The sequence below is a fragment of the Bubalus bubalis genome, chromosome 8 (genome assembly GCF_019923935.1).
Source record: "Bubalus bubalis isolate 160015118507 breed Murrah chromosome 8, NDDB_SH_1, whole genome shotgun sequence".
NCBI lineage: Eukaryota > Metazoa > Chordata > Mammalia > Artiodactyla > Bovidae > Bubalus > Bubalus bubalis.
In genome coordinates, this window is record NC_059164.1 from 19,217,465 (window position 1) to 19,245,202 (window position 27,738).

At 36.8% G+C, this 27,738-nt stretch overlaps 1 protein-coding gene across 3 annotated transcripts in view; it reads right to left on the bottom strand.

The window, feature by feature from the left end:
- The window catches only part of THSD7A (thrombospondin type 1 domain containing 7A), a 492,988-nt gene that overhangs the window by 84,706 nt on the left and 380,544 nt on the right, over positions 1 to 27,738 (bottom strand). For all 3 annotated transcript variants that reach the window (XM_045166358.1, XM_045166357.1, XM_045166359.1), the window contains exons 8-9: positions 15,819 to 16,053; positions 11,185 to 11,300 (exon numbers count right to left, since the gene is read on the bottom strand). In XM_045166358.1, the coding sequence (XP_045022293.1) occupies positions 11,185 to 11,300; positions 15,819 to 16,053 (351 nt within the window). The remainder of the gene's footprint in view (positions 1 to 11,184; positions 11,301 to 15,818; positions 16,054 to 27,738) is intronic.

Consider the following 27,738-nt stretch of genomic DNA (forward strand, 5'->3'; position numbering starts at 1 on the left):
ATGAAATGAAATATCCTTAAAGTCATTGTTTGTAGAAAAATATGATTTTATGATTAGAAGTTTTCAATAAATGGAACATGATTTTACATGGAGTCAGGGTTACCCCTCAACATGATCTGGCCACTGATTTCCAGAAATGTGAATTGGAGATGCCTGTGTTAGAAGGGACGACAGAGGATGAGATGGCTGGATGGCATCACTGACTCACTGGACGTGAGTCTGGGTGAACTCTGGGAGTTGGTGATGGAGAGGGAGGCCTGGCGTGCTGTGATTCATGGGGTCGCAAAGAGTTGGACACGACTGAGCGACTGAACTGAACTGTATTAGATAGGAGGTTCCTTAAAAAACTGGAAATAGAACTGCCTTATGATCCAGCAATCCCACTGCTGGGCATACACACTGAGGAAACCAGAAGGGAACGAGACACGTGTACCCCAATGTTCATCGCAGCACTGTTTATAATAGCCAGGACATGGAAGCAACCTAGATGTCCATCAGCAGATGAATGGATAAGAAAGCTGTGGTACATATACACAATGGAGTATTACTCAGCCATTAAAAAGAATACATTTGAATCAGTTCTAATGAGGTGGATGAAACTGGAGCCTATTATACAGAGTGAAGTAAGCCAGAAAGAAAAACACCAATACAGTATACTAACGCATATATATGGAATTTAGAAAGATGGTAACAATAACCCTGTATACGAGACAGCAAAAGAGACACTGATGTATAGAACAGTCTTATGGACTCTGTTGGAGAGGGAGAGGGTGGGGAGATTTGGGAGAATGGCATTGAAACATGTAGAATATCATGTATGAAACGAGTCGCCAGTCCAGGTTCGATGCACTATACTGGATGCTTGGGGCTGGTGCACTGGGACGACCCAGAGGGATGGTATGGGGAGGGAGGAGGGAGGAGGGTTCAAGATGGGGAACACATGTATACCTGTGGCAGATTCATTTCGATATTTGGCAAAACTAATACAATATTGTAAAGTTTAAAAAAAAAAAAAGGATAATGGGTCAGATTAGGGAATCCTAAATGTCTGATACTGCAGGAGAATTTCTTTGAAAAAACAAACAAAAAAACAAACAAAAAACAGATTTCTCGGCATGTACCTAGAACTAATACATGAGAATTTTGGGGATCTGGATGTGCGAAACTGTGGATGTGGGGATCTGATTTTGACAAAGCTTGCTGGGAAATGGTGATAAACATCTGAGTTTGACGTCTATTGGAATAATTGACCCTGTATGTCCCAATTTAAGATTCTAGGGTTTGCATGTAGCTTTTTAGAATTTTTCCTATAGTGGGGGAAACTTGTACTATTAATGACTGTTTTAACTATTTTAGTGAACAGCTGGAACACTATAGGTAATGACGTAGGGAACTAATGACGTAGGGAGGTAGTGGGTAGCAGAGTATTAACGCATTTGAAAATATTATCATAGGCTTTTAAAAATTGTAGCAATCATAGTCTGAATGTTAACTGCAACTTTTACATATTAAGTATAATTTATCTAAGAAAGATCTAAGGAGTGCCAATAGGACTCTTAATAAAATTGGCAATGCTATCTTCATTTATTATATTGTTCACTGACTGCTATTTTTAGACCCAGGTGATAAATTCTTCTAATAATTTAGAGCTAGGAAAAATATTGTTTCCCTTCAAAATCTGTTAAACACCCACTGTGCTTCAATTTCTTGCTTTATTCACCAGAATCTCAGAGTTAATTTTCTCAAGTACAGAAGCTTACCTTAACTTTGATTTTACATTATAAATTCTCTTCTCCCTTCCCTCTACCCTATTTACTACCTGAGTCCATGCTTTTTTTTTTACACTATTATCTATTACTTTCCTTATGTTTTATATTTATGATGTGTCTTTAATCTTTTTAAAAGACTAAATGAGCATTCATATCATTTGTTTAGCCTTGAGGGAAGCAGGAAGACATGTGTTTGTTTTTTAACAGGGAAAAAGAGGGAAAGAGCACAGAGGGGTCTTTGTTTCCCGGGTGGTTGAAATTCTTGAGTCAGTAACTTTTTTTAACTGGCTGATAAAAAACAGACACAGAATTTAGGTCAAGGGATCTGGAGACTGGAGGGGAGAACGAGGTTAGCATCAGTGGTACCATATAGATTCCCTAGATATCACCTGGTACATACCCAGGGTATTCAGATAGGAAGCAGCAATCAAATGTTAGTATTTCAATTCTACTTTGTTTACTGTCTTGAAAGCAAAAAGCCTCCTAATATAAAACTCTGAAAGTGCCTTATCACCATCTCCACAAGCTTGTACTAGATATATATAAGACTATGATAACTCTTTTTCACTTCCATAATTGATTCCACAATGGGAATCTATTTATTCTTATAAAAAGTTCAAATACCTTAACCTTGTGCACGTTAAGGTTAAGAGATTGTGATCCGATTAAAATGGAACATTCCAAAGCCATAACACCTAGAGAGGAAGTTTAATGGAGTTACACAGAAAGTGTCATGACATCCACGTTCCTATGAACTAGGAGGTTCATTTCTTCTCAGCTCTCAGCTAATGAATTACTCATACACGCAACAGAACAGCACCGTAGAGCTCAGGCCAGTTATACAGCCCTCAGATCAGAGTGCAATGGGAGAGCTATAGCACATGTTTAAAAAAATTTAATAAATAAAAATGGAAGCTTCCTCACCAGTAACTTGAGTTTGTAAATGTGGAACTTGAAAAGTTCGTATGTATGTATTTATACCACTTATTGCATGTGGTGGGGATACATAACGCAGTTTCCAAAATCTTTGTATTTCAGCACTGAGAGCAATGGTCACACAGAGTAAAGTCTTAATAAATATTTGCTGAATGAGCAAACACATTAATTTCACTTCTCAACTGGATTATAACTAACATCTTCTGTTCTTTTTTATCCATTTTCTTATAGAATTATTCAGATGGGTACTAAGTCTGTTCTTTAGTTTTAATTAAAAAAAGAAAGGTATCACTTTCATTGGAAATAATGAGCAGAGGAAAAATAAAGGAATATTCCTGTAGTGTTTATACTTGAAAATACCTACCTAGGATAGGTAGAGAAAAAAGGGATCACATATTTATGTGGTAATGGGCCACAGAGACTCAGAGGATATATAATCTCTCACTCAGTTACACACTTTTCAGTTATCTTAAGACATTCAAGGTAAATTTCACTGGGGAAGTTTCTTGATAGAAGGATTTAAAGGGCAGGCAAAAGATGGGTTAAGATGGAAGTGAGGTAGATGACAGGTGGAACAGCATAGTGATAAGAAATTGAAAGGGAAACATTTCACGCAAAAAATAAAATGTAAAAGCAGTTTTGAGCCCATCAGGGGTAATTCTAGAAGAGTACAGCTTGAGAGCATCAAAGTAGAAAAGGTGCCTCTGCAATATCCCTTCCAGCCCTCAAGTCAATAAATGTAGTAAGAAAAAAAAAAAAAAAAAAGGAGCAAACAGATGGTGAGCAGTCAAGTGTATTATTTGATCAAAAGTATTGATTTTTTAAGATGAGTTACAAATATACACATAAATGTTTTCCATCTTTAATAAAGCTCTTTGTAAAGAAAATTTGGAAAAGTTAACTAGTACACTGGTTTGAGGATTAACTACTGTCTCCTCAATACTGATGTTTATCAGCATTGATTTTTCAAGACGTTATCACTAGAGAAGGGCTTCCTTGGTGGCTCAGGTGGTAAAGAATCTGCCTGCAATGTGGAAGACTTGGGTTCGATCTCTGGATTGGGAAGATCCCCCAGAGAAAGGAACCCATTCTAGTGTTCTTGCCAGAAGAATTCCATGGACAGAGGCTACAGTCCATGGGGTCACAAAGAATCAGATACTACTGAGTGACTAACACACACCCACACATACACATACACCATGAGAGAAGAAATTTCAAATTACTCTGTTCTTTCTGGAACCCTGAGCTACTCTTATCTTTCTTTCTACAATACTATAATATAATGTTACCTATCTAAAGTGATTTAAAAAGGAGGATAGTGCCCCATTTTCATAAGTTCAAGACTCTTATAAAATGTAAATTTTACCTATAGAATTAAATTTCAAAGAACAACCCCATTCCTGAATTACTTTTCTTTTGCTATTATCTATCCTCGAACATTCAACTTTTTAAACATTTTTAAATTGTGTGTGGAAGTCAGAGTAATTTCAATGGAGCTTGCCTCATTCCTATTTCATATCAAACAATGAAAAGCTAACGACATGTCATTGCTTTATTTTCCCTGCAACAAAAGACAAGTTTTCTATAAAACCATTGTATCTTTATTCTCAGTTACAGCAGTCTACAGGCAAAACAGAAAAGGCTTCTCCCAGCGCACAAAGCATCTTGGCACTGTTGTTCAATAGCAACCTCCTCTGCCACCCCCTGGTCTTTCGTTTTTTCCCTCAATACACAATTATAGTTATTCTTTTTAAGTCTGAGTGTCTAGGTTTAGATTTCTGAAAGGCTTTTGTTCTTGGAGACTCAACAGAGAGCTGCCAAACAGAAGAGGCAGAGCTCACCTGCTGGTGGGAAGATGGTCTGAGCTTGGCCAAACATAGCCCCACCTCTCGGAACCTCTTGCTCACAGGATAGCAGATTCTTGAACTGGCATTCTTGCACTCCTTGGCCACTACCACCTAGGAGCTCCAGAGGAGACCAGTATCCTAGTGGCTCCAAGCATTTTAATTTACAGCAGTTTATACCTTCTGCTGAGACACCATCCCAAATAAACATCTCACATACCTGACATTCGCCCTGACAAACTAGCAGTTCTGATTCCCCCTGCATCATCACCTGGATCACAGCATACATGCTGTACACAACTTAATTCAATTTGTCAGTCTTTTCTATCTTCTAATCTTTCCACCATTGTACCCAAAGGTGAGAACAGGACATGGAACAACAGACAGGTTTCAAATCGGGAAAGGAGTATGTCAAGGCTGTATATTGTCACCTGCTTATTTAACTTATATGCAGAGTATGTCATGCGAAATGCCAGACTGGATGAGGCACAAGCTGGAATCAAGATTTCTGGGAGAAATATCAACAACCTCAGATATGCGGATGACACCACCCTAATAGCAAAAAGTGAAGAGGAACTAAAGAGCCTCTTGATGAGGGTGAAAGAGGAGAGTGAAAAGGCTGGCTTAAAACTCAACATTCAAGAAATGAAGATCATGACATCCAGTCCCATCACTTCATGGCAAATAGATGGGGAAACAATGGAAACAGTAACAAACTTTATTTTCTTGGGTTCCAAAATCACTGCAGATGGTGACTGCAGCCATGAAATTAAAAGTCACTTGCTACTTGGAAGAAAAGCAACGACCAACCTAGACAGCATATCAAATAAAAAGCAGAGACATTACTTTGCCGACAAAGGTCCGTACAGTCAAAATTATGTTTTTTCCAGTAGTCATATATGGATCTAATAGCTGGATAATAAAAATGGCTGAGCACTGAAAATTGATTCCTTCAAACTGTGGTGCTGGAGAAGACTCTTGAGAGTTTGCTGACCTACAAGGAGATCCAACCAGTCATTCCTTTGAAGGACTCATACTGAAGCTGAAGCTCCAATACTTTGGCCACCTGATGTGAAGAGCTGACTCATTGGAAAAGACCCTGATGCTAGGAAAGATTGAAGGCAGGTGGAGAAGGGGACAACAGAGGATGAAATGGTTGGATGGCATCACTGACTCAATAGACATGAGTTTGAACAAACTCCGGGAAATAGTGGAGGACAGGAAAGCCTGGCGTGCTTCAGTCCACGAGGTTGCAAAGAGTTGGACATGACTGAGCTAATGAACAACAACAACCCTAAGGAGCACGTTGTCTATCAGCTTCAATCTTTTCTTAGAAATTTCCCTTCACATTCTTTGCCAGTGGAGGCAGTTTCTACCTAGCCATTTCCCAGTCTTTTCTCCTCGCTTTAACGCTGTTGTAGTTCAGTCGCTAAGTCATGTTCAACTCTTTGCGATCCTGTGGACTGTATAGCACACCAAGCTCCTTTGTTTAACCCCGTCTCCTGGAGTTTGGTCAAATCCAGGTTCATTAAGTGGGTGATACTAACTAATTCAATAACATCTAACTCCTCTGAAGCTCCTGTCATTAATTTTACCATCATCTATCTACTCTGTGGCAGTCATCAACTAACATTTCATTACATAATGGTTTTAGAATATCCCTCACTGTAATCCTTTCTCTTCCTACCCCTGCCACCACTCTGTTGGTCTGGGCATCCACACAGTTATTCTATTCAAGGCACTGGAGGCTCTGAATTGCTGTACCTCCTCAGCTCCAGTGACTTTTTTTGTGCATCTTGCATCAATTACTAGCTCTTCTGTCATCCCCTGATGATATCTTCATCAATATTTGTACATTCTCATCTTTAAACACCTTAATTTCTGGTCATTCCACCTAACCTTTCACTTTACCTACTATACTAAAGGTAAAAGTTAATTTCACTAAAATGCTTCACACTTCTAAAGGTTGCCAATCCACTCTCCCAATCACTTTTTTCTCTATATCATCCCCTTCATGACCTTACTTCCATCCCAACCCACCTTAGATTCCATACTCCATTATTATTGAAAGTACTCCATTGAAAACACTCTTGACTTTCTGTTCCATTCTCCCTTTCTTGTGCTCTTCTAGAAGAGCCCTGACCTTGCTGCTGCTGCTGCTAACTCGCTTCAGTTGTGTCCGACTCTGTGCGACCCCATAGACGGCAGCCCACCCGGCTCCCCTGTCCCTGGGATTCTCCAGGCAAGAACACTGGAGTGGGTTGCCATTTCCTTCTCCAACCCTGACCTTAATCGATGCTAATTATTTTCCTACACCTTTCCTTCATTCAGGCAGCTGAACATGGCTGAATAAACAGTGGCAACTGTGTTGAGCAACTCCTTTTAAAATGCACGACTACATGGCTATTCCATATTGCCTATTACAAGTTCTATTACATGTTACTTGGCCACTTTTGCATTCTCCAAAATGATCTCACATCTTTTTTCTTACCTAACCTGAATCCTTCACTTGATCCTTCACAAGCAATCGAGACATTAGAACAATCATTAAATGTCTTTTCTGTCTCATACTACCAGAAAATAAGCTTTCTGATATCAGGAAAATTGGTTTCCCTGTTTACTGATACATACATATGTGTGTGTATATATACATGCACACACACACACATATACACACACATCATGAAACTTACTACTCATTTTTATGTTCAATCAAAAACTAGAAATAGTGTCCTGCTATGCATGCAGGCTCAGGTGCTTCAGTCATGTCTAACTCTTTGCAACCCTATAGACTCTAGCCCACCAGGCTTCTCTGTCCATAGGGTTTCCCAGGCAAGCATACTGGAGTGGGTTGTAATTTCCTTCTCCAGGGGATCTTCCCGACCCAAGGATGGAACTGGCATCTCTTAGATCTCCTGCATTGGCAGGAAGGTTCTTCACCACTAGCGCCACCTAAGTCTAATTCAATCTTCTACAACCTGCCTCAATTTTCCAACTTCACATTCTGACTTTCCCCCAGACATTCCAAGCTCTAGTGGGTTGGATCCCACTTTCTTTTGAACAGTCCATCTTTTTCATGGTCACTAAGACTTTCCTGATGCTTTTGATCACCTGGGGTTCTTTTATGCATTCTCTCTTTCAAAAAGGTCTCTTCTTCCTTCTTTTTGGCAAGATTTCCCCTGATATTTGCTCCCACAATGGATTTTTCCTGTTTCTTCCCTAGAGCTCTTTCTGCTTTACCACTAAATCTTGTTACTGGGTCATCTAAGTCTTACATCTAAGTCTGATCTATGTAGAATAGTTCTATATTTTAAATGAGATCAAAAGCTTCTTTGAAGCTCTTTTCTGTAGGGCCATCAAAGTATTAGTTAAATACAGTAATCAATAAATTAGAAATGCAATATGTATTTATACATATATTACAGATGAGTATTAATTTAATTAATACATGCATAGCATTTACAATTTATTTGTTCCCTCATCTGTAAAATTTTTAAGTCCCTTATATAAGTTATTACAGTTTGTCATATAAAATTTTTTATATTTTATAAATGGTCAGAGAAGAGTAAAACAGCTTTAGTGCTATAAAAAGCATCAGCAGAGATCAAATTAAAATCATGTTATTTAATTTCCAATTATAGGTTTTTAATAAGTTATATCTATTTTCTTCCTTTTCCAGACACAGATAATGCATAATAAAATAACAAATTCATAGGCTACTAAACTATTACCTAATTCTTGGACACATTTCAATATCCCAAATTAGTTTCAGATGAAGATATAATGAAATGAGAGATATTTACCTGATTCCTTATTTTTAGGAGGGCTATTCTAGAATCAATTTAGTGGAATATTTCTGGTTTATTTCTTAAAATTTTTAAAAATATAATCACACTAGGCTTTTTTTTTTTTTTTAGCCACACCATGTAGCATGTAGGATCTTAGTTCCCTGACCAGCGATTGAACCTATGCCCTCTGCAGTGGAAACACAGTCTTAATCACTTGACCCTACTTTATTTCTTTAAATAAAGAAATATTTATTAGGGAAGTCCCTACTTTATTTCTTTAAAATACTTAAGACCAAGAGAACTGTTATTTCAAAATATTTTATGCAAAATGAAAAAATGTCCAATATAAAGAAGAGGCAAAGTTTTTTTCTACTTTCAAAAATTTTACTTCACAAATGTTAAAATTCTGTGAGGTTATTAATCATGGTACTACAAATGTAACTGCATGTTTTGGAATTATTAGTAAATGGCTTACATCAATATAAAATATTAAGTATAAAAATATCCAGAATAAAATTTTCAAGCACATAAATTTCATGTAATAAACCTTTTACATGGTAATGATGAATAACCAATTATCACAGGAATATCAATCTATGAGAAACTACAACTCTATTGCTGATTCTGACCAAACTAAAAGATATCATATGCTATTTAGTTTTTAAGAAAGTAAGGAGACAGAGTCAATTCTAATGAGGTGGATGAACATAGAACCTATTACACAGAGTGAAGTAAGTCAGAAAAACAATTATCATATACTAATGCATATATATGGATTCTAGAAAGTTGGTACTGATGAACCTATTTCAAAAGCAGCAATGGAGACACAGACACTGAGAACAGACTTAAGGACAAGGTTGGGCAGGGAGAAGAGGGTGAGAGGTATGGAGAAAGTAACATGGAAACGTACATTACCATATGTAAAATAGATAGCAAATGGGAATTTGCAGTATGACTCAGGGGAAAACAACCCAGGGGGTGGGATGGGGAGGGAAGTGGGAGGGATGTTTAAGTGGGAAGGGACATGGGTAAACCTATGGCTGATTCATGTTGATGTTTGGTAGAAACCAATGCAATAATGTAAGCAAATATCCTTCAATCAAAGATAAATAAAAAAAAAAAAAAGAAAGTCAGGGGATAAAAGAAGAAAATCTGGATAAAAATGACAGACAAAGACATTGCTATATCAATAAGATTAAAGTCATTAACATTTTTGAAGAGTTAGTGCTAACTCTTGGTCCCAAAGCTTTTAAAATGCCTTAAAAGACTTTTGATCCAGTGGTTAAGAATTCAGAGGAATTGAGAGAGTAGCATGGAAACATATACATTACCATATGTAAAACAGGTAGCCAGCGGGAATTTGCTGTATGACACAGGGAGCTCAAACTGGTGCTCTGTGACAACCTAAGGGGGTGCAATGGGGTGGGAGGGAGGTTCAAGAGGGAGGGGATAGATGTATATCTATGGTCAATACATAAACTGATTATTCTCCAATTAAAAAAAAAAAAAAAAGAATCTGCTTGCCAAAGCATTGGACATGAGTTTGATCCCTGGTTCAGGAAGATCCCACATGCCATAGAGCAACTGAGCCTGAATGTCACAACTATTGAAACCTGTGCTCCACAAGAAGAGAAGACATCTCAGTGAGAAGTCCCAGCATGGAGAGAAAAGGAGCCCTTGTTTGCAGCAACTACAGAAAGTCCAGCAATGAAGACTGGGCACAGCCAAAAATAAATAAATAGATAAATAAGATGTTAAAAAATGAAATAACAGAAACAATTTCTATTCTTGCTCACTTTGTGATTTATTTTATATATCAATGGTATTTAAAATAGAAAAAGCATAAGAAGGAACCCATATTTGAACTATATAAAATAAGCACACAGCTAAAACAATCAATTATGAAGTTTATAATCTTATGTAATATCTTCAGGATTAAAAAAAAAATATTCTGGTAATTTAAAGCAGTTGTTAAACCAGAAGTTGATTCTTACATTAATCCCTATAGTGAGTCAAGAAGCATAAGTAGAAGCATAAAAGAAACTTAAGATAAACTACCTCTATTTGTCAGAAGAGTAAAATAAAAAGTAGGAGACAATGTCATTTGTGACACTGAGAGAAAAGGTGCTCACTTTCTGTACAGTCACCTAGAGGATGAGGACATCTTTCTTAGTAGCAATGAGAAAGGACCTTATGCATGTGGCATAAGCCCTCTTGGAGGAGGTTGCCATTAGCCCCACTATAGAGCCACCAAGCAGATGACCCACAGACTGCAGGACAATTATACCAAGAAAAAACCAAACCAAACTGGGAACAAATCCTCATCTTATAAATGCCTCATGGCATGTTAAGTGTTGGCAGAGGTATGCTTTGATAATTTCCCTCTTTCCTTTATTCCCATCCTTTGGGCCACATAATTGAATCTGTAGTGAATCTGGTCCCATGGCTATTTCCTGCAACTAAGTAGGTTGAAAACGATGAGTACTCAGAAGATCATTTTGTATTCTTTTTGAAATACACAAGGCCGTTACACATTCTTGTAGAATCAGTGCTAAAGGAAACACTATGAATATAATAAAATCTAGAATATTTTCACTTAGATCTATATCACACAGTTATTTAAGTCCATTGTGGCATAAAACTCATTTGACTTATTCATTTGGTACTCTAAAACCTGTATTATTTTCTAGAAGGCATTTCAAATGCCAAATTTCATGGCATTTGTCCCAATCCAGGATCATAGAGTCAGCCCCATGTAAGAATCAAAACATTGCTCAGCCAGAGGAACTTGGAGGTCTAGAGAGAGGGTTACTGGGTGAACTGCCTTCAGAACTCTTCAGGGCATACCTTCTTTACATGAGGAAGGGCAAGATGTCCAGTCGCTATATGGTGTCACAATACAGTCCTTCCTACAAGGAAGCAGACAGGGTCGCACTGTTTCAGGTCGAAGGCTTTCAGGACACCTAGGAAAAGCAAAGGGAGGTTACTAGACCTCTGTACTAACCCAGAACCAGGTAATTTATATCTTTAGAATTTTTACTTCTAAAATTGCTAAACAGGCATCCATCTGTAGTATTCAACCTCCAGGATTCTTTCTACTTTTTGACAAGAACTATACAACTGAAATAATTCTTCTGAACTGAACCTCAATAAAGCTTCTCAAGGCAGGAAATGAAAATTTAATTATAGTAATTGTGCTATGTAAGAGAAAATACAATAATTGTTCTTTATCCATTTATAACAATCTATTAATAAAACTGCACTTTCTAACATGCCTTATAAGAAATTTATGAAAGTTCAAATTACCAATTTAGGGAACCAATTCTACACCTTTGTAAAACTAAATAGGCTTATTGTCAATCATAATTTTCCAGGCTACTCTGTACTTTATTTTTATAAAATATGTTTAGCAAAAAGTAAATTTATAATGGCATATTCTATACATAGTCCATGCTCAAAAACCAATATTATATTTACAGCTATGAGTGTCATAAAAATAAGGAATAAAACAAAGTATACAGCTAATTAAGATAAACAATTTTTGTTCTGTTCCTGGTTTCATTCACTGTATTCTTGTTTTTTCTTCCATTTTCTTCCAAGTTTTCATCTACTGGATTTTAAATATTTTAGGTATTTTTATAAATTATAATATTGTTACAAAAAGAGTGAATGAATATAAATAAAAAGAGTCAATAAGTAATTTAAAGAAAAACAAAACACTGTGTTCTTGACATAGATTATAGTAAAATTAGCTTAATTATACTTTTTTAAAACACCAAAATATAAAATATATTATTAGGGACACGAGAGAAAAATAATGACAAAACACTGAAATGCCTTATACTTTATAAGGTTTTCACTTCCTAGAAAAATTTTAGGAAGCTGAGGTATGAATTTTAAATAAACTAGTTTGTTTATTGTGTACTTATTACATGATTTTTAAATTTCCCAATTCTTTTCTGAATCTTCACAATCTGATTCTACTATCATTAGCAATCAAATGTTATCAATACTAGTAGATGCATATGAGGACAACAAAACATAATAACATAATTCATGTAACTAAAAGTAATGTTCTGATTCCTAAAAAATTTTCTTTTGAGGTGATATCATATCATCTCTGAAAAGTAAGTTAAGAGGCAGTGAAGAAGTGAATCAACCAGTATAACTGTTGCTGGAATAACTTGGCAAATTAGTGAAAAATGGGATTTAAAAATACTCCCCATAGGAGAAGTCAAATTTCTTGTACGTCAAGATAAATTATCTTTCAACAAGTAAGTTAATCAGGTTTTCAGAACTGAACTATGAGTGAATAAATCAACATCATTAATCTCCTTCCGGTAATTTCTATATAGCACTCTGCTGACACTTCATTTTTGATATATCTATAAGTTTTTGTTTATGTGTCCTATCTCATCCATAAGTATTATATTCTATTCAACTATACAGATACATGTTGTTTTTTTTTTGCTCACTCAGTAACACCAGCCTTTATTTGAAAGTGGATTTTAAAAAATACATTGGATTTAACATTTCAAAATGAAATATTCTCTCTGGTTTATGTTGAATATACGCTTGGATTTTCCTAACTGCTATGCCTACTCAAAGTCATGAACAGAAAAGAAATTTAGATAAGAATCATTAGAAGTTAATGTTTTGTTACAACTGATATTATAAATCACTAGAATTATAAGTTAACCTACATTCTTAACCAGGAAACATTATATGGCAAAACCTCACATATAATCATCCTGTTAATTCTTGTTGAAACTATTAGTAAGCATTATTGGAAGCATTCCTTCTCAATGAGGCAATTTTAGAACTTTAACAATGGGAGAGCATTACTCAATTACATGCTTTTCAAATTTTAGCTCTGAATAAATCAATGGAATTTACAATGCTATCACTGACAACCTCAAAAATTCTATTTTAGTTTAGAAATTTCCTCAGCAAGATATTTGATTAGCTGCGGAGAACAAAATTACCAACAACAAAGCTGTTAAATGAACAGACCGATATAAATTATACAGCCTAGATCACAGCCAATGAAATGAATTCAGACTTCCTTTGGTGAGGCAATTGGTTCAGTCAACATGCTTCTTTTCTCCTTTGTACTGTTTGTATTTAGTGTTTGTGGTTTAAATCAAGGAATTGATTTTCCCCCAAATCTTATTCAAGGTCAAATTAAACAGATGTGATAGGAGTTGAAGTTTGTTACTCGGAGGATAGATAAGATCAATAACATTGATTTTACCATTGCACAGTAATCTGTTTTATTAAGAGGAGTTTAAAACAAGGTTTCTATTTGCATTTTTGTTTCAAATGCCTAGTATGGAAAAGCAGTCACTGAATTTTACCTAGCATATTTAGGCATAAGAGTAGTAATATTTTCTTTTGAATTCACATTTGCTTTATTTTTTAGAACTTTAAGGGCAAAGGAAACTCATTTGATTTAACAAATCTATACTTGTATCCAGGTCATTGAATAAAGGCGGCAAGGGTAAAGCACATTTTTAATGGATTATTGTGGTGCTCTGACATGGGGCTTCAGGATATCCTTTCTATTGAATGATTTAATGACATTAATCCACCAGGCTTTACCACACATAGGCTTGCGTGTATGTACATCCACTGCTGAGGAAAAAACTCTGTAGTTTGCATAAGGGAGGAAAATATAACAGGAACATCTAAAAGGTAAATGAAACTGCAAAAGAGGAACCGAGTGAGCTTACCCGTAGAAGCTCAGAACAATAACCCTCCAATCTGAACCATGACAAGTTGGTCAGGTGATAACCTCCTGCAGCAAATATTTCTGCCTCTTTGCTTGTCCCAGCAAGTCCCACAATCCCCCAGCACTTGGGACTTCCGCTTCTGCTGTTACTGCTATTGACTTTTAATATACTGCACATTAATATCCTTTGTTACATTCATCACAAATCCAGCATCATTTTTACTGAAATATTGGTTTGGGGCTACCTATGAAGCATATGGAATAGTTTCTCAATTTACTCAAATCTTTGGGCATATATTTTCTAACTACATACTTGTTTGCTAGAGAATCCAGAGTTGACATATTGTCTGTGCCTTGTGAGAAACAAAAAAAACCATATCAGCATAACTGGGCTAATCATTTGTTGGAGAAAATTAATAAATCAGTTATAAAAATACATGCAATGAGGAAGAAATCTCTATCATTGCTGATTTAGACAGCATCCATCTTTTAAAGTTCATATCATCTTAGCCATGTGAAACATGAAAAGTAAAACCCATCAGTTTTGCATGTTTCTTAATTTCTAACTAAATGATGGGGCAAAATATTGCTAAAGTCTAGAACCCTGGCCATTAGAAAAAAAACAAGTCATCATGAGATTTTTATTTATCCCCTGGAGTTTGTCATGTATCAGTTACATTATTATCATTTCTCTGAAACACTAAGAAGTATCTCAAATTTTCCAAGAGAAAATAATTTCTAAGATTTATTGAGTGCTTACATTACTACTTTTTGTTTTCATTAAATTTCTGCAAATATTTTTGAAAACTGAAGCCAGAATCTGTTAAGTAGTATGTTTAAGACCACACACGGAACCTAAGTACTCGACCAAGTTTTCAGAAATTTTTATACCAGTGAAAACCAGTGAAAAACTGATGGGTTTTACTTTTCTTGTTTCACATGGCTAAGGTGATACGAACTTTAAAAGATGGATGCTGTCTAAATCACAAATGATAAGAGTTTTTTTCCTCTTTGCATATATTTTTAATAACTGATTTATTAATTTTCTCCAAGAAATGATTAGCCCAGTTTATACTGATATGGTTTTTTTTGTTTCTCACAAGGCACATACAGTATGTCAACTCTTGGGTTCTCTAGCAAACCGTTTGCTGTGTTATCACACTACTTGTTAACTACAGTGAGACACTGGTGCTTTTTCTGCTTATTCTAACCCTCATCCTATCCTAAGGCTCTCTCTTGGGAGTAAATGGTTTATTCATTTAACCATTAAAAGATGTTGTACGTTTGGCCTCAGTATTTTTGATATAGTGCCTTCTAAGGGAAATGAAAGGCAGATCATAGAAGGCTATTGCCCAATTCAACTAGATGGGCAGCCTCCACAGCCTACGGGTACACAGGAGGTCATTGATGACCCCCACTGCTAGGACTTTGGATACTGTCCCTATTGATCAGCCAGGCCTAGAGTGAGCACTTCTTTCACTGCCTTACTAGCTCAACAAAAGCAGAAAGTGCTACTATTAACACTGAAAGTAGGTACCACATGGAGAGATTTCTACAGAATTTATGGATCCCAGGTACCAGCTGTTATAACTTTATCAGTGGCTGCCTTCAAAACAGAGAAGTCTTACTCTTGAGGTCAGGTATGATGAGCATCAAACATTCTATTTCATAGAGTGAAGCAAGTGAAGCGTGGGCCCATCCCTACATGGTTGGCCACAGGAGTTAACTATTGTCGTTTTCAAGTCCTTACTTTTTGGGTCCCACTTGGCCAACATTGACCCGCACACAGATGACTTTTCTTGTCTGCATGCCAACGGAGCAAGAGGCCTCCCCGTTCCAAGTTGTAGTTGTGTTGAAGGACGAAACTGAAGTGTCCTCGATACACTGGCCCCAGGGTCCAGTTTGCCAGTGGTACACGGTACAGGGATGCTCGTTACAGCTGCGTACCTCTTGCAAAGCACTGGTGTTTGGGCACTGAACTCCACCTACAAAAACAGACAGTATTAGCAGATTAGATATGGTGCCAACAGAAACCTTATCATTCTCTGCTCCTTGGAATTAACAATAAGAATGATACCAGCCACTTACTAGCACATGTGGCCATACACTGCTAGGAAGGCAAATCGCATGAATGGCATTGTCTGGCTTAAAACTTAAACTTTGTGGTATATTTGATATTCGGTTTGGGGGACTCAAGAGGACCTCAAAGACAGGCCATTATTCTCTAGAGAAGATGAAAATGAGGAACAAACGAAGCCTATGTAATTCCTAACTAGAGGAAACATGGGCACTGAGAATCCACAGATGGGGAAAACCCAGTATGTTCACAAATGATATCCATCAAATTGAAAGTCTTAATTATAGGTTTCAAAGTGCTGCTTATTTCAGTGAATTAGGATTTAGGGTGATTTAAAATCAATAGAAGCTTTCTGACCCTCCATGGCATCACTGAAGAATACATTATACATGTATTAATGATAATACACCGTATTTCTTCAAATCTTCAAAATGTGTGAATGACTGTGAGATAGACCATCATTTTATGTGTCCCAGAGAGAGTAAAATGGCATCAAATTAAACTACAATACTTTTTTTAATCAACTCTAATTTTTACTGTATGCTCACCCAAATAGCTTTGTATGACTTATTTAAATACTTTTAAAAAATGTACCACTTTTACATACATTAAAAGGGAAGGTATTCCTAAAACCTCTTTACATTCTGAATCCAAATCTTTCAAGTAGCTTCTTAGTTGACACTCATCAAAGTTTGTGTTCTCCAACATATATCATCTCTGTGGCATCACATGCATTGGTTATCCAGGATTTCTTAAAGAGTGTTCCTTGTTGTCTCCAGGGTTTTTTTTTTCCCAGGATACTGGCACCTATTTCTAAGTTCTAATGTGGCTCCATTTTTAATTGTACCAGAAGATGTTTGTCAATGAAAGATTTAAGCTACCAAGGGAGGGTTTATTTTCCTTCCTCAAATGGCCCTTACCTGTTTTTATTTCTTTGTTTTTGGTAGAAATATTATGGGGTTGCTATTGCTCTCAGGAATAACAATGAAATTCCCAAGTACTAGCAATGACAACTACATTATAACTGTTGCTTGGCCACAGTGATTTTAAAATGAACCTAATGTAAGATGCAGCAATTACAGAGATGATAAAGGGTTAAACACATGTGTCCTTCAACCAATAGAATGTGGTGTGGAGTTGTCCATATGGAACTCTTTTTTAACGTGCTGGCCCCATTATAAGTACTTCATAGGTGGGATCTCATTTTATATCCACAGCTGCTGAATAAGTTAAAAATTATGAAGCGGATGAGTCCAGACAGCTTAAATGATGCAGTCACAGGAGCAGTTAGGAATTTATGGAGTCCGGTGTTGTTTTTTTGTTTTTACCTAAATGCTATTTGTGATGCCAGCTCTGAAAATAAAAATAAAAATAAAAATAAAAAATAAATAAAAAATAAATAAAAAATAAAAATAAATAAAAATAAAAATAAAAAGCTTTATCCTGTTAAAAACAGAGTATTTGGAGGAATTTATTGTTTATTGACAATTTGGTCTAGTCACACTTATGTAGTCTCTGGATTTCATTTTAAGAATAGAAAATAACTGGTTGTTCACATGGAATGGTGGGACCTTGGGTGTTCATCTCACATATCTGTGACAGTAAATGGAGGAATACTGAACATAATAAGAGGTGGGTTTTAGATATTAGGAAAGCAAGTTTTAAAAAGTTTACAAATGTTAAGAAAAGTGATTCAGTAGCTAGTGACCCTAATATGACAGGAGATCTGGGTTCAATTCCTGGGTTGGGAAGATCTCCTGGAGAAGGGAATGGCAACCCAGTCCAGTATTCTTGCCTGGAGAATGCCACGGACAGAGGAGCCTGGAGGGCTACAGTCCATGGGGGTCACAGAATCAGACACAACTGAGCAACTAACACTAATATGGAAGATGGCTCCTAAAGTTTGAGATCTGGGTAAAAGTAATAAGCAAAATCACACCCTGAGCTGATCTTCAGGTATCATTTCATTTGTGACTAAGGACATCCCTCTATTCAGCATATAAATCAGCAGGCAATTCATGTGATAATTTAACTGCAATTTACAGTCACTTATGCAATGTTGAACATGGGATCAACATCAGAATAACCTGTATTAAACAGCGTTTCATTACTGTCCCCTGCTTCATGAAGGTGAAAACATCTGTCACAGCTCATATCCTATCTTCCATCACACAACTCAGCAACCCTGGGAGCAAGAAGTTTAGTATTTGAATAGGGACAACTCCTAAACCTGCTAATTGGATTGGAGAGAAGTAAATGAGCACTCTTATTACCCACTTCCCTGAGGCTCTAGATTTATCCAATGGTATTTCTCAGGAAAACACATGCTAACTGTAGAAAACTGTGTTCATTTTACATAACCATTTAAAACTATATCTTATTTAATAGTGAAATTACCCCTCCTCAATTGAATAATGTGTTTTTACTTACCCCATTTTTACTTTGAATATACGTATGCTATGTAAGTTGTGATTTTAAAACTCTGCATTATTTTTGACATTGGAATTGACTGGTTGGTTTTGAAAAAAATAATAAGAAAACAGCTTCTACAACATCAGCATAATGCGTCCAGGAACTGCAAGATAACTGTTAAGTTTACAAACATAAAGACTATTTATTTTCTTGCCCCAATCCACATTAAAGCTGCATCAGCATTTTTGGTGTGATGTCAAGGTATTTGCACAGATAAGTCCCAGTGTGGTCTTAATTGTAATAACGATGTGGCAATTTGGAAAGCATGGCTTGGATAATCAGTCACTGCAGCACCGTCATGTTGTTGGGGGAATACTTTTATGGTTGAAAAATTGATAGATATGATACTGAATTTATTTATTATTTATGGGAAGATTTAATTCCAGACATCTGGGAATATTCCCATTCCTGTAGTACTGAGATTATAAAATGTCACCTGTGATAAAATTAGTGATAAGTGTATTTTTAAATTCTCTTATACATAAAAATATATGCTTCATATTAATGTGACTATTTAGGCTTTCTATCATTTCACCAAAAGGAAAGATTTTATAATACTTTGATGAAATTCTGTTATATAAATAAACTTTCATGTTCATACAAAAATGCCAATTATTATATGCAAAACTTCTCTCAGAAACTAAAAATGACTTTTCCTCCCTACCATCAAGCCCAAAAGACCTTGGTTAGGAGACATTTAACAGAGCTATGTTGTTTTTGAGTATGGCATTGAAGTCCTTAGAATTTAGATGAAAGATTGGAGAGAAAAAAAAAAGAATCTTTTCAGGGACTTCCCTTGTGGTCCACTGGCTAAGACTCTGAGCTTCCAATGCAGGAAGCCCGTGTTCGATCCCTGATCAGGGAACTAGTCCCACATGCCGCAACTAAAGATCCTGTATACCACAGCTAAGACCCTGGCACAGCCAAAGAAAGAAATAAAATAAATAAGTGGTTTTTAAAAAAAGACCTTTTCAAAACATTAATTGAATACCTATGTACTGACTGCAATATGCAATGGTTACCTATGCTTCAAGGGATAGTCTAGAGGGGTTAGAAATAGAAATAATTCTTGCTACTCTCAAGATCTTACAACGCAGTGGAGAGAAGTATAGGGGTGATAATATAAGCAAAGAGTTGAGTACAATTCTAGGTGAAAGCAATAATTAATGATAAAGAATATGGCAATTACGTTAAAAGAGGTATTTAGTATAATTGGGATTCAAAAGTTTAAAATTACATTAGTTTGGGGAATACTAAAAATGACTAAGGTTGCTGAGATGAGGCATTGAGATGACTTTTGAAGAAATAGGAGTTCGATAAGCAGAGTTCTGGGAAGGGAGACAAGGAAGAGAAAATTTAATTTAAACAGAAGAGAAACTAAATAAAAGCTGAGGCACTCAGGCAGGTATGACCCTGGGAATTAGCAATATTGATGCAGTCAACTGGAGTGCAGAGTTCACGCAGGGAAGTAACCGAGGATAAGGATAAAAAAGTAGATGAGGCTCAGGGTAAGAAGAGGCTGTTACACTGTACTGTGAATTACAATTTTAAGATACTTGTAACTTTGCCTGCTACTGCAGCCCTAATACCTTTGACAGCAGATTACTGGTGGGTGAAAGGCAATGGCATGATTTCAGGGAATCTAACCGGAAGTGCGTTAGTCACAGAGAACCTCAAGAGACGCTGGGGCGGCCACCACCCCCTCCATTTTTTCCCCCTTGTAGTAAGGGACAAAAGCTATCCCACAGTAGAGTCTGTATAAGTCCTGTAGGACTGTAGGAACAGACTGACGTGGTGGTCATGTAGGAACAGACTGAAGCAGAACTGCTCTTTCAGTCAGTTCAGGAAGATGGGGAAGAGGCAGTATTTACTTAGAAGTCAGAGTTATGTGTGTATGTACGCTCAAAATAGATCCTGATCTCTTCAAATTCCTCTGTAGGAGATAGAAGTACTTCCTGGTTTTCAGAACTAAAATCATTCCACTGCAAAAATGAAACAAGGTAAAACAGAAATATTTATCCTCTCAATGTTTTATACTGCAAAGTAAAACTTCTGAGAACTACTAATTATTTGAGGAAAAATTGGCATAATTTTATTTCAATTTGCATCTATTTTCTGCAAGTACAAAGAAGGTGTAAAGACACACTAACACTTGGCTGAAGTTATAATATCAGGTCATTCTGAACTCTGCAAGAATAAATATTCTCTTATATCTTGCTTTTTAAAGATAATTGACTATAATGAGAATAGCAGTTGTTATACTTAGTGGAAAACATTTTGAAAATCATTTTTCCTTTTAAACCAAGTTTGTTAAGAACCTGCAACATGAGTTAAAAAATGGAGAAGGTCATAAATATAACATCAATTTTTAATTTTTTTAAAAATTCAATATACTACAATGCATATCAAAAATATGTCAAACTTAAGTGTTAAAGGATTGAATTCTTTTAGAATTCCTGAAATAATTCTAAAGTAGCTCTTGGGACCCATCCTGTATTTTCACACGATACAAAGAAGATTTTTACATCAAAGTGTCAAAAAAATCTAAAAGCAAATTATTAATCTTATTTAAACAAAAGTCAAGGCTTTTGAAGTAAGACACATACACACAATTTTACTTTCAAGTTGAAAAGAAATATTTTTGTATTAACTATCTTCAGTTATGCCATTTGTGATTTGGTTTCCAAATGACAATATTTCAGTAAGAGGCATTTTATGACATTTTGGTTTACTGCCAATACACAAAATAACAGGTTACATAATATTACTCAAAGATTATATGAAAAGTAATTGTATTCAAATTATTTTTATTCTATTATTTTTTATGTTTAACTTTGAACTAACCCCAAAACTATAAGGGATATTTAAAATGTTACCAATAATTGTTTCCCCTCGATCATATGGAAGAAGTTATTGAAATGATGCCCCATTACCCAAAATACTTCAGTATGTATTTCCTGCAATCAAGGGCATTTTCCTATACATAAGCATATGCAATATTCAGGATTAGGCAATTAATACTGATGCATTATTTCTATCCAATCCTCAGACCCATTTAAACTTGCCAATTATCTCAAAATGTTTTTTATAATACAAGGACCTGGTTCAGAATCAACTGTTGCATCTAAATGCATCTAAAAGCTTATGTCCGGCTAGTTTCCTTCAATCTTTCTCAATCTTTCCTTAATTTTCGTAACTTAGACACTTTTGAAGATTAGGGGCCAGTTATTTTGTAGAATATCTTCCAGGTACGGTTTGTCATATGTTCCCTAATGATCAGATTCTACAATACGCATCTTTGACAGGGATGGTACAGACATGACATCATGCTCTCATCGCACCACACCAGGAACACATCCTTTGTATTTGCCCCATTACTGATGATGTAAACTTTGATTACTGAAATAACATAGTGTCTGTCAAACTTCTTCATTAGAAGGATATTTAAGACTGTAAATATAATGCTCTTCATCAGACTTTCAATTAATTTATTTATATCAAATGTGGATTCATGGTTTCCTATCTTAGTTCAGTTCAGTTCAGATCAGTCGCTCAGTCATATCCGACTCTTTGCCACTCCATGTATCACAGCACGCCAGGCCTCCCTGCCCATCACCAACTCCTGGAGTTCACTCAGACTCATGTCCATCGAGTCAGTGATGCCATCCAGCCATCTTATCCTCTGTCGTCCCCTTCTCCTCCTGCCCCCAATCCCTCCCAGCATCAGTCTTTTCCAATGAGTCAACTCTTCGCATGAGGTGGCCAAAGTACTGGAGTTTCAGCTTTAGCGTCATTCCTTCCCAAGAAATCCCAGGGCTGATCTCCTTCAGAATCGACTGGTTGGATCTCCTTGCAGTCCAAGGGACTCTCAAGAGTCTTCTCCAACACCACAGTTCAAAAGCATCAATTCTTCGGCACTCAGCCTTCTTCACAGTCCAACTCTCACATCCATACCTGATCACAGGAAAAACCATAGCCTTGACTAGACGGACTTTTGTTGGCAAAGTAATGTCTCTGCTTTTGAACATGCTATCTAGGTTGGTCATAACTTTCCTTCCAAGGAGTAAGCGTCTTTTAATTTCATGGCTACAGTCACCATCTGCAGTGATTTGGGAGCCCAAAAAAATAAAGTCTGACACTGTTTCCACTGTTTCCCCATCTATTTCCCATGAAGTGATGGGACCAGAGACCATGATCTTCATTTTCTGAATGTTGAGCTTTAAGCCAACCTTTTCACTCTCCACTTTCACTTTCATCAAGAAGCTTTGTAGTCCTCTTCACTTTCTGCCATAAGGGTGGTATCATCTGCATATCTGAGGTCATTGATATTTCTCCCTGCAATCTTGATTCCAGCTTGTGCTTCTTCCAGTCCAGCGTTTCTCATGATGTACTCTGCATATAAGTTAAATAAACAGGGTGACAATATATAGCCTTGACGTACTCCTTTTCCTATCTGGAACCAGTCTGTTGTTCATGTCCAGTTCTAACTGTTGCTTCCTGACCTGCATACAAATTTCTCAAGAGGCAGATCAGGTGGTCTGGTATTCCCATCTCTTTCAGAATTTTCCACAGTTTATTGTGATCCACACAGTCAAAGGCTTTGGCATAGTCAATAAAGCAGAAATAGATGTTTTTCTGGAACTCTCTTGCTTTTTCCATGATCCAGCAGATGTTGGCAATTTGATCTCTGGTTCCTCTGCCTTTTCTAAAACCAGCTTGAACATCTGGAAGTTCACAGTTCACGTATTGCTGGAGCCTGGCTTGAAGAATTTTGAGCATTACTTTACTAGCGTGTGAGATGAGTGCGATTGTGTGGTAGTTTGAGCATTCTTTGGCATTGCCCTTCTTTGGGATTGGAATGAAAACTGACCTTCCCAGTCCTGTGGCCACTGCTGAGTTTTCCAAATTTGCTGGCATATTGAGTGCAGCACTTTCACAGCATCTTAGTTAATGTATATAAATAGCTATTGTTGTTAATTTGCATTCACATTGCTCCTGTATGTGGCTAGTGGGAGACTCTTCAAGCTAGCTTCCCTGACCTTTTTTTAATTTCACTTTGATTTTATATTGGAGTAGAGTTGGTTTACAATGTTGTGTTAGCTTCAGGTATAAAGCAAAGTGATTCAGTTATATATATGTGTGTGTATATCCACTTTTTTCAGATTCTTTCCACATATAGGTTATTATAGAATATTGACTAGAGTTCTCTATGCTACATGGTAGGGCCTTATTAGTTATCTATTTTATATACACAATAGTGTGACCTTTTGAAATATTTTCCTCTTCTTTTCTTTCTGGCACAAGATCCTCCAGGCACATCTTGTACTTTTGCTATCCCAGCCCTAGAATCAGCCATTTCTCCAAGAAGCCCTGGCTCCTCTCATCGGAGAATGGTATTAGGCACCAAGATCTCAGTGCTGAACACACTGACTGCTAATAGGGTCCCACTGCTCTCATGTCATTTCAGTGAGCAGAGTTAACACATGTATATGTCTATAATATGAATATCATACTTATATTTGAATTTTATGTATTTATGTATTTCTATGTCTAGGACTTCCCTGATAGCTCTATTGGTAAAGAATTCGCCTGCAATGTAGGAGACCCTGGTTCAATTTCTGGGTTGGGAAGATCCCCTGGAGAAGGCTACTCACTCCGGCATTCTTAGGTTTCCCTGGTGGCTCAGACGGTCAAGAATCCGCCTGCAAGGCGGGAGACCTGGGTTTGATCCCTGAGTTGGGAAGATCTCCTGGAGAAGGGAAAGGCTACCCACTCTAGTATTCTGGCCTAGAGAATTCCATGGGCTGTATAGTCCATGGGGTTGCAAAGAGTTGGACAGAACTGAGTGACTACACTTTCACTTTCATGTCTAGGTTTACAAATTGAACACCATGAATTCACACTGATAACTTCAAATTCCAATATAATACAACATGGTTTACTCTAGTTTTCTTTCTTAACATATTCAAAATTCCCTTCTTTAGCAATAAGAAACCCAACTATGTTTAATACATGTACCTATTTGGTCAACCAACTCCCCTCACCAATCTCCCACTGCCATCTTCACTGCTCTAGCCATGGGCCATCTTCATCACTCTGCTCATACTCTGACACCCTGCATTCAACCACTCCACATTACTGAAACCCTCCTCAACCCTGCTTGGCTCCGACACCTCCCACTGGGTTGGTTTCCTCAATGCTGAGATTCCCTCTCCATCCTGCTTGTGCCCTGGCATCCTGTATTGGGTCACTGCTTTTAATCTCTTGTGCAATCCATGTGCCCCTCCCTTTAGACTTCTCAGCGTCTCTGACATTTCAGGTCAGGCCACCCTTTTCTCACTGGGGATGCCCATCTCACTCAGGTTGGGCTCTGACAACCCACCCTGGATCACTACAGACCCCCTCTCCTGCCCACCTGCTGGCACAGATGCTCAACTGTTTGGCTCCACTTAATAACTTTGCAGATAAAACTGTTCATGAAGGGAGCTAAAGAGCCTAGAAAGGACAGGAAGGAAAGGGAAAAGAAAGTATAGCATGAGGTAAAGGAAAGTGCTATTCTATTATTTTACCATTCTTTTAATAGGAGTAAAAAAAATAATGAGTCATAACATTTTAACAATGCAGAGTGTGTCTAGTTCATTGAGGTCATATGGAATACTCCTCTATCTCACACACTTATATATATACACATGGATATAAATACACACAGACATAGAGGTAGATACACAGACACATACAAAAGAAGACTGATAAACCAGGGATAAGATCAGTAGCCAGCACAACTTTCTTTCCAGCACACAGTAGGAATGTATTTCCTCTGCCCCCGCTGAAATTAGGTTCAAATTCAAGTCATGATTATATGACCTGGTTTGATAATGAAATGTCAATTGAAATGATATAAATCACTCTGGATGAAAGAATTTAATTGCTGACTCTCTTAAAACAGATAAGAGTCCCCAGCTACCTTCTTCCTCTGGCATGAAGATTGTGAGGTAGTCTTTCATACAGAGGTGCAATGCTGAGACATTTCATGGAGGACAGACTGTCATGGAGAGTTGCATGTCACTGTAGCAAAATTCCCAAGAGGGAAAAATAATTGTTCTATTAAGTTACTGAATTTATGGGCTTACTGCAGTACAACTTTGACTTCATCAATACAGAGGTTATATAATCTCCAGTATAATGTATAATGGTGACATTTTTACTGAGATAAAAGTACAAATGAATAGGTTACAGCATTTATTTTGTAAATCCACAAAAATGCTTTGCATGTGGACTTGTCCTGTAAGTTATTTCACCAGAAAATCATTTAATTTCATGTCTAAACAATCAATATATAATTTTATTAATGTGATCTTTACCCTTAAGGTTATCACAGTAATATTCTGATCCACAGATAATTAAGAAGATCAGGCTTCCCAGATAGCGCTAGCGGTAAAGAACCCATCTGTTAATGATGGACATGTTCGATTCTTGGGTTGGGAAGATCTCTTAGGGGCGGGTATGGCAACCCACGCCAGTATTCTTGCCTGGCGGGCTATGGTCTACAGTGTTGCAGAGTCAGAAACAACTGAAGCAACTTAGATACATACACACATGACATGTACAAGTATTAATTCTTGGGGAATAATAGAAAAAATAGCTTTTGTGCAGAATTATAAAAAGGTTATCTAATTGGCAGGGAAACGTATTTTAAAACTTCCTGCAAATTAGTTTCTTAATCATTTAAAAAATAGCTTCAGAATTAGAAAAGTCTTATTTTGAAGGAAAGAAAATGTGTTTCAGTGTCAAGCAAATAACAGGTATTAAATTGTCTTTGAAGGACAAATTCTTCATTAAATATTTCACATAATGATACCAGTTTCTGTAGCTGTTATTAACAGAGACAAATAACAGCAGATTCCCCATTGACTGAATCTCCTCTACAGTTTCCACTTAAAATAATGTTTTGAGTTCACGGGCTTCCCTTGTAGCTCAGCTGGTAAAGAATCCACCTGCAATGTGGGATACCTGGGTTGGATCCCTGGGTTAGGGAGATCCCCTGGAGAAGAGAAAGGCTACCTCTCCAGTATTTTGGTCTGGAGAATTTCATGGACTGTATAGTTTACGGGGTCTCAAGGAGTCGGACACAACTGAGTGACTTTCACTTCACCTTTATGATTAATTATTTTCACATTTATAATTCTCCAGCATGTGTTTCTTATGATGCAGCTGTTAGCCTTCATTAAAAATTATCCAAGTCCCATCCTTTCAAACTAAGCAGATGATACATACCAAAGAGCAATCATAAATTCCTGCCTTTAAAGCATTTCATGACCTTTCAGTGTGAAGCATCACGTCTACGGAAATAATGATCTGGTGAGTTCTGCAAGCATGGCAAAATCTCAGCCATGTGACTCATAAGGCGAAAAGTCACTCATTACTAGTCACACAGCAAGTGTCTGCAGAGTATAATGGATTTATAGGAAGCGGGGTGACCACAGATCTAATTTTAATGAAGCCCAAGACATAATTTGAGCTGATAGAGTGTGAAGTCTGAATATAATCTCTACAAGGTTAGAGTTATTGTTTGACAACATAAGGAATATAATTTTTTCTTGGAAAGGTTCTATTTTTTCTATTAGGTTCCACAGATACATTCTTATTTTGGTAGCAAAAAATTACACTTACATTGAGGTGATGAGAAAAAAGTGTTTGGACACTTAAAAAATTCTAAATGTTCTCATAGGTTGACTATTTTAAATATGTTATATTTTCTCCCACAGAGTCCAAAAGACTGTGGGTGGGATGATTTGGGAGAATGGCATTGAAATATGTATAATATTATATATGAAACGAGTTGCCAGCCCAGGTTCGATGCACGATACTGGATGCTTGGGGCTGGTGCACTGGGACGACCCAGAGGGATGGTATGGGGAGGGAGGAGGGAGGAGAGTTCAGGATGGGGAACACATGTATACCTGTGGCAGATTCATTTTGATATATGGCAAAACCAATACAATATTGTAAAGTTAAATAAAATAAAATTAAAAAAAAATATGTTACATTTTCTCCTGTGCCTTAAGGCCAACATATTTTTGGCCTTATATTTTTGCACAGAATAACATACAAAGAAAGAAAA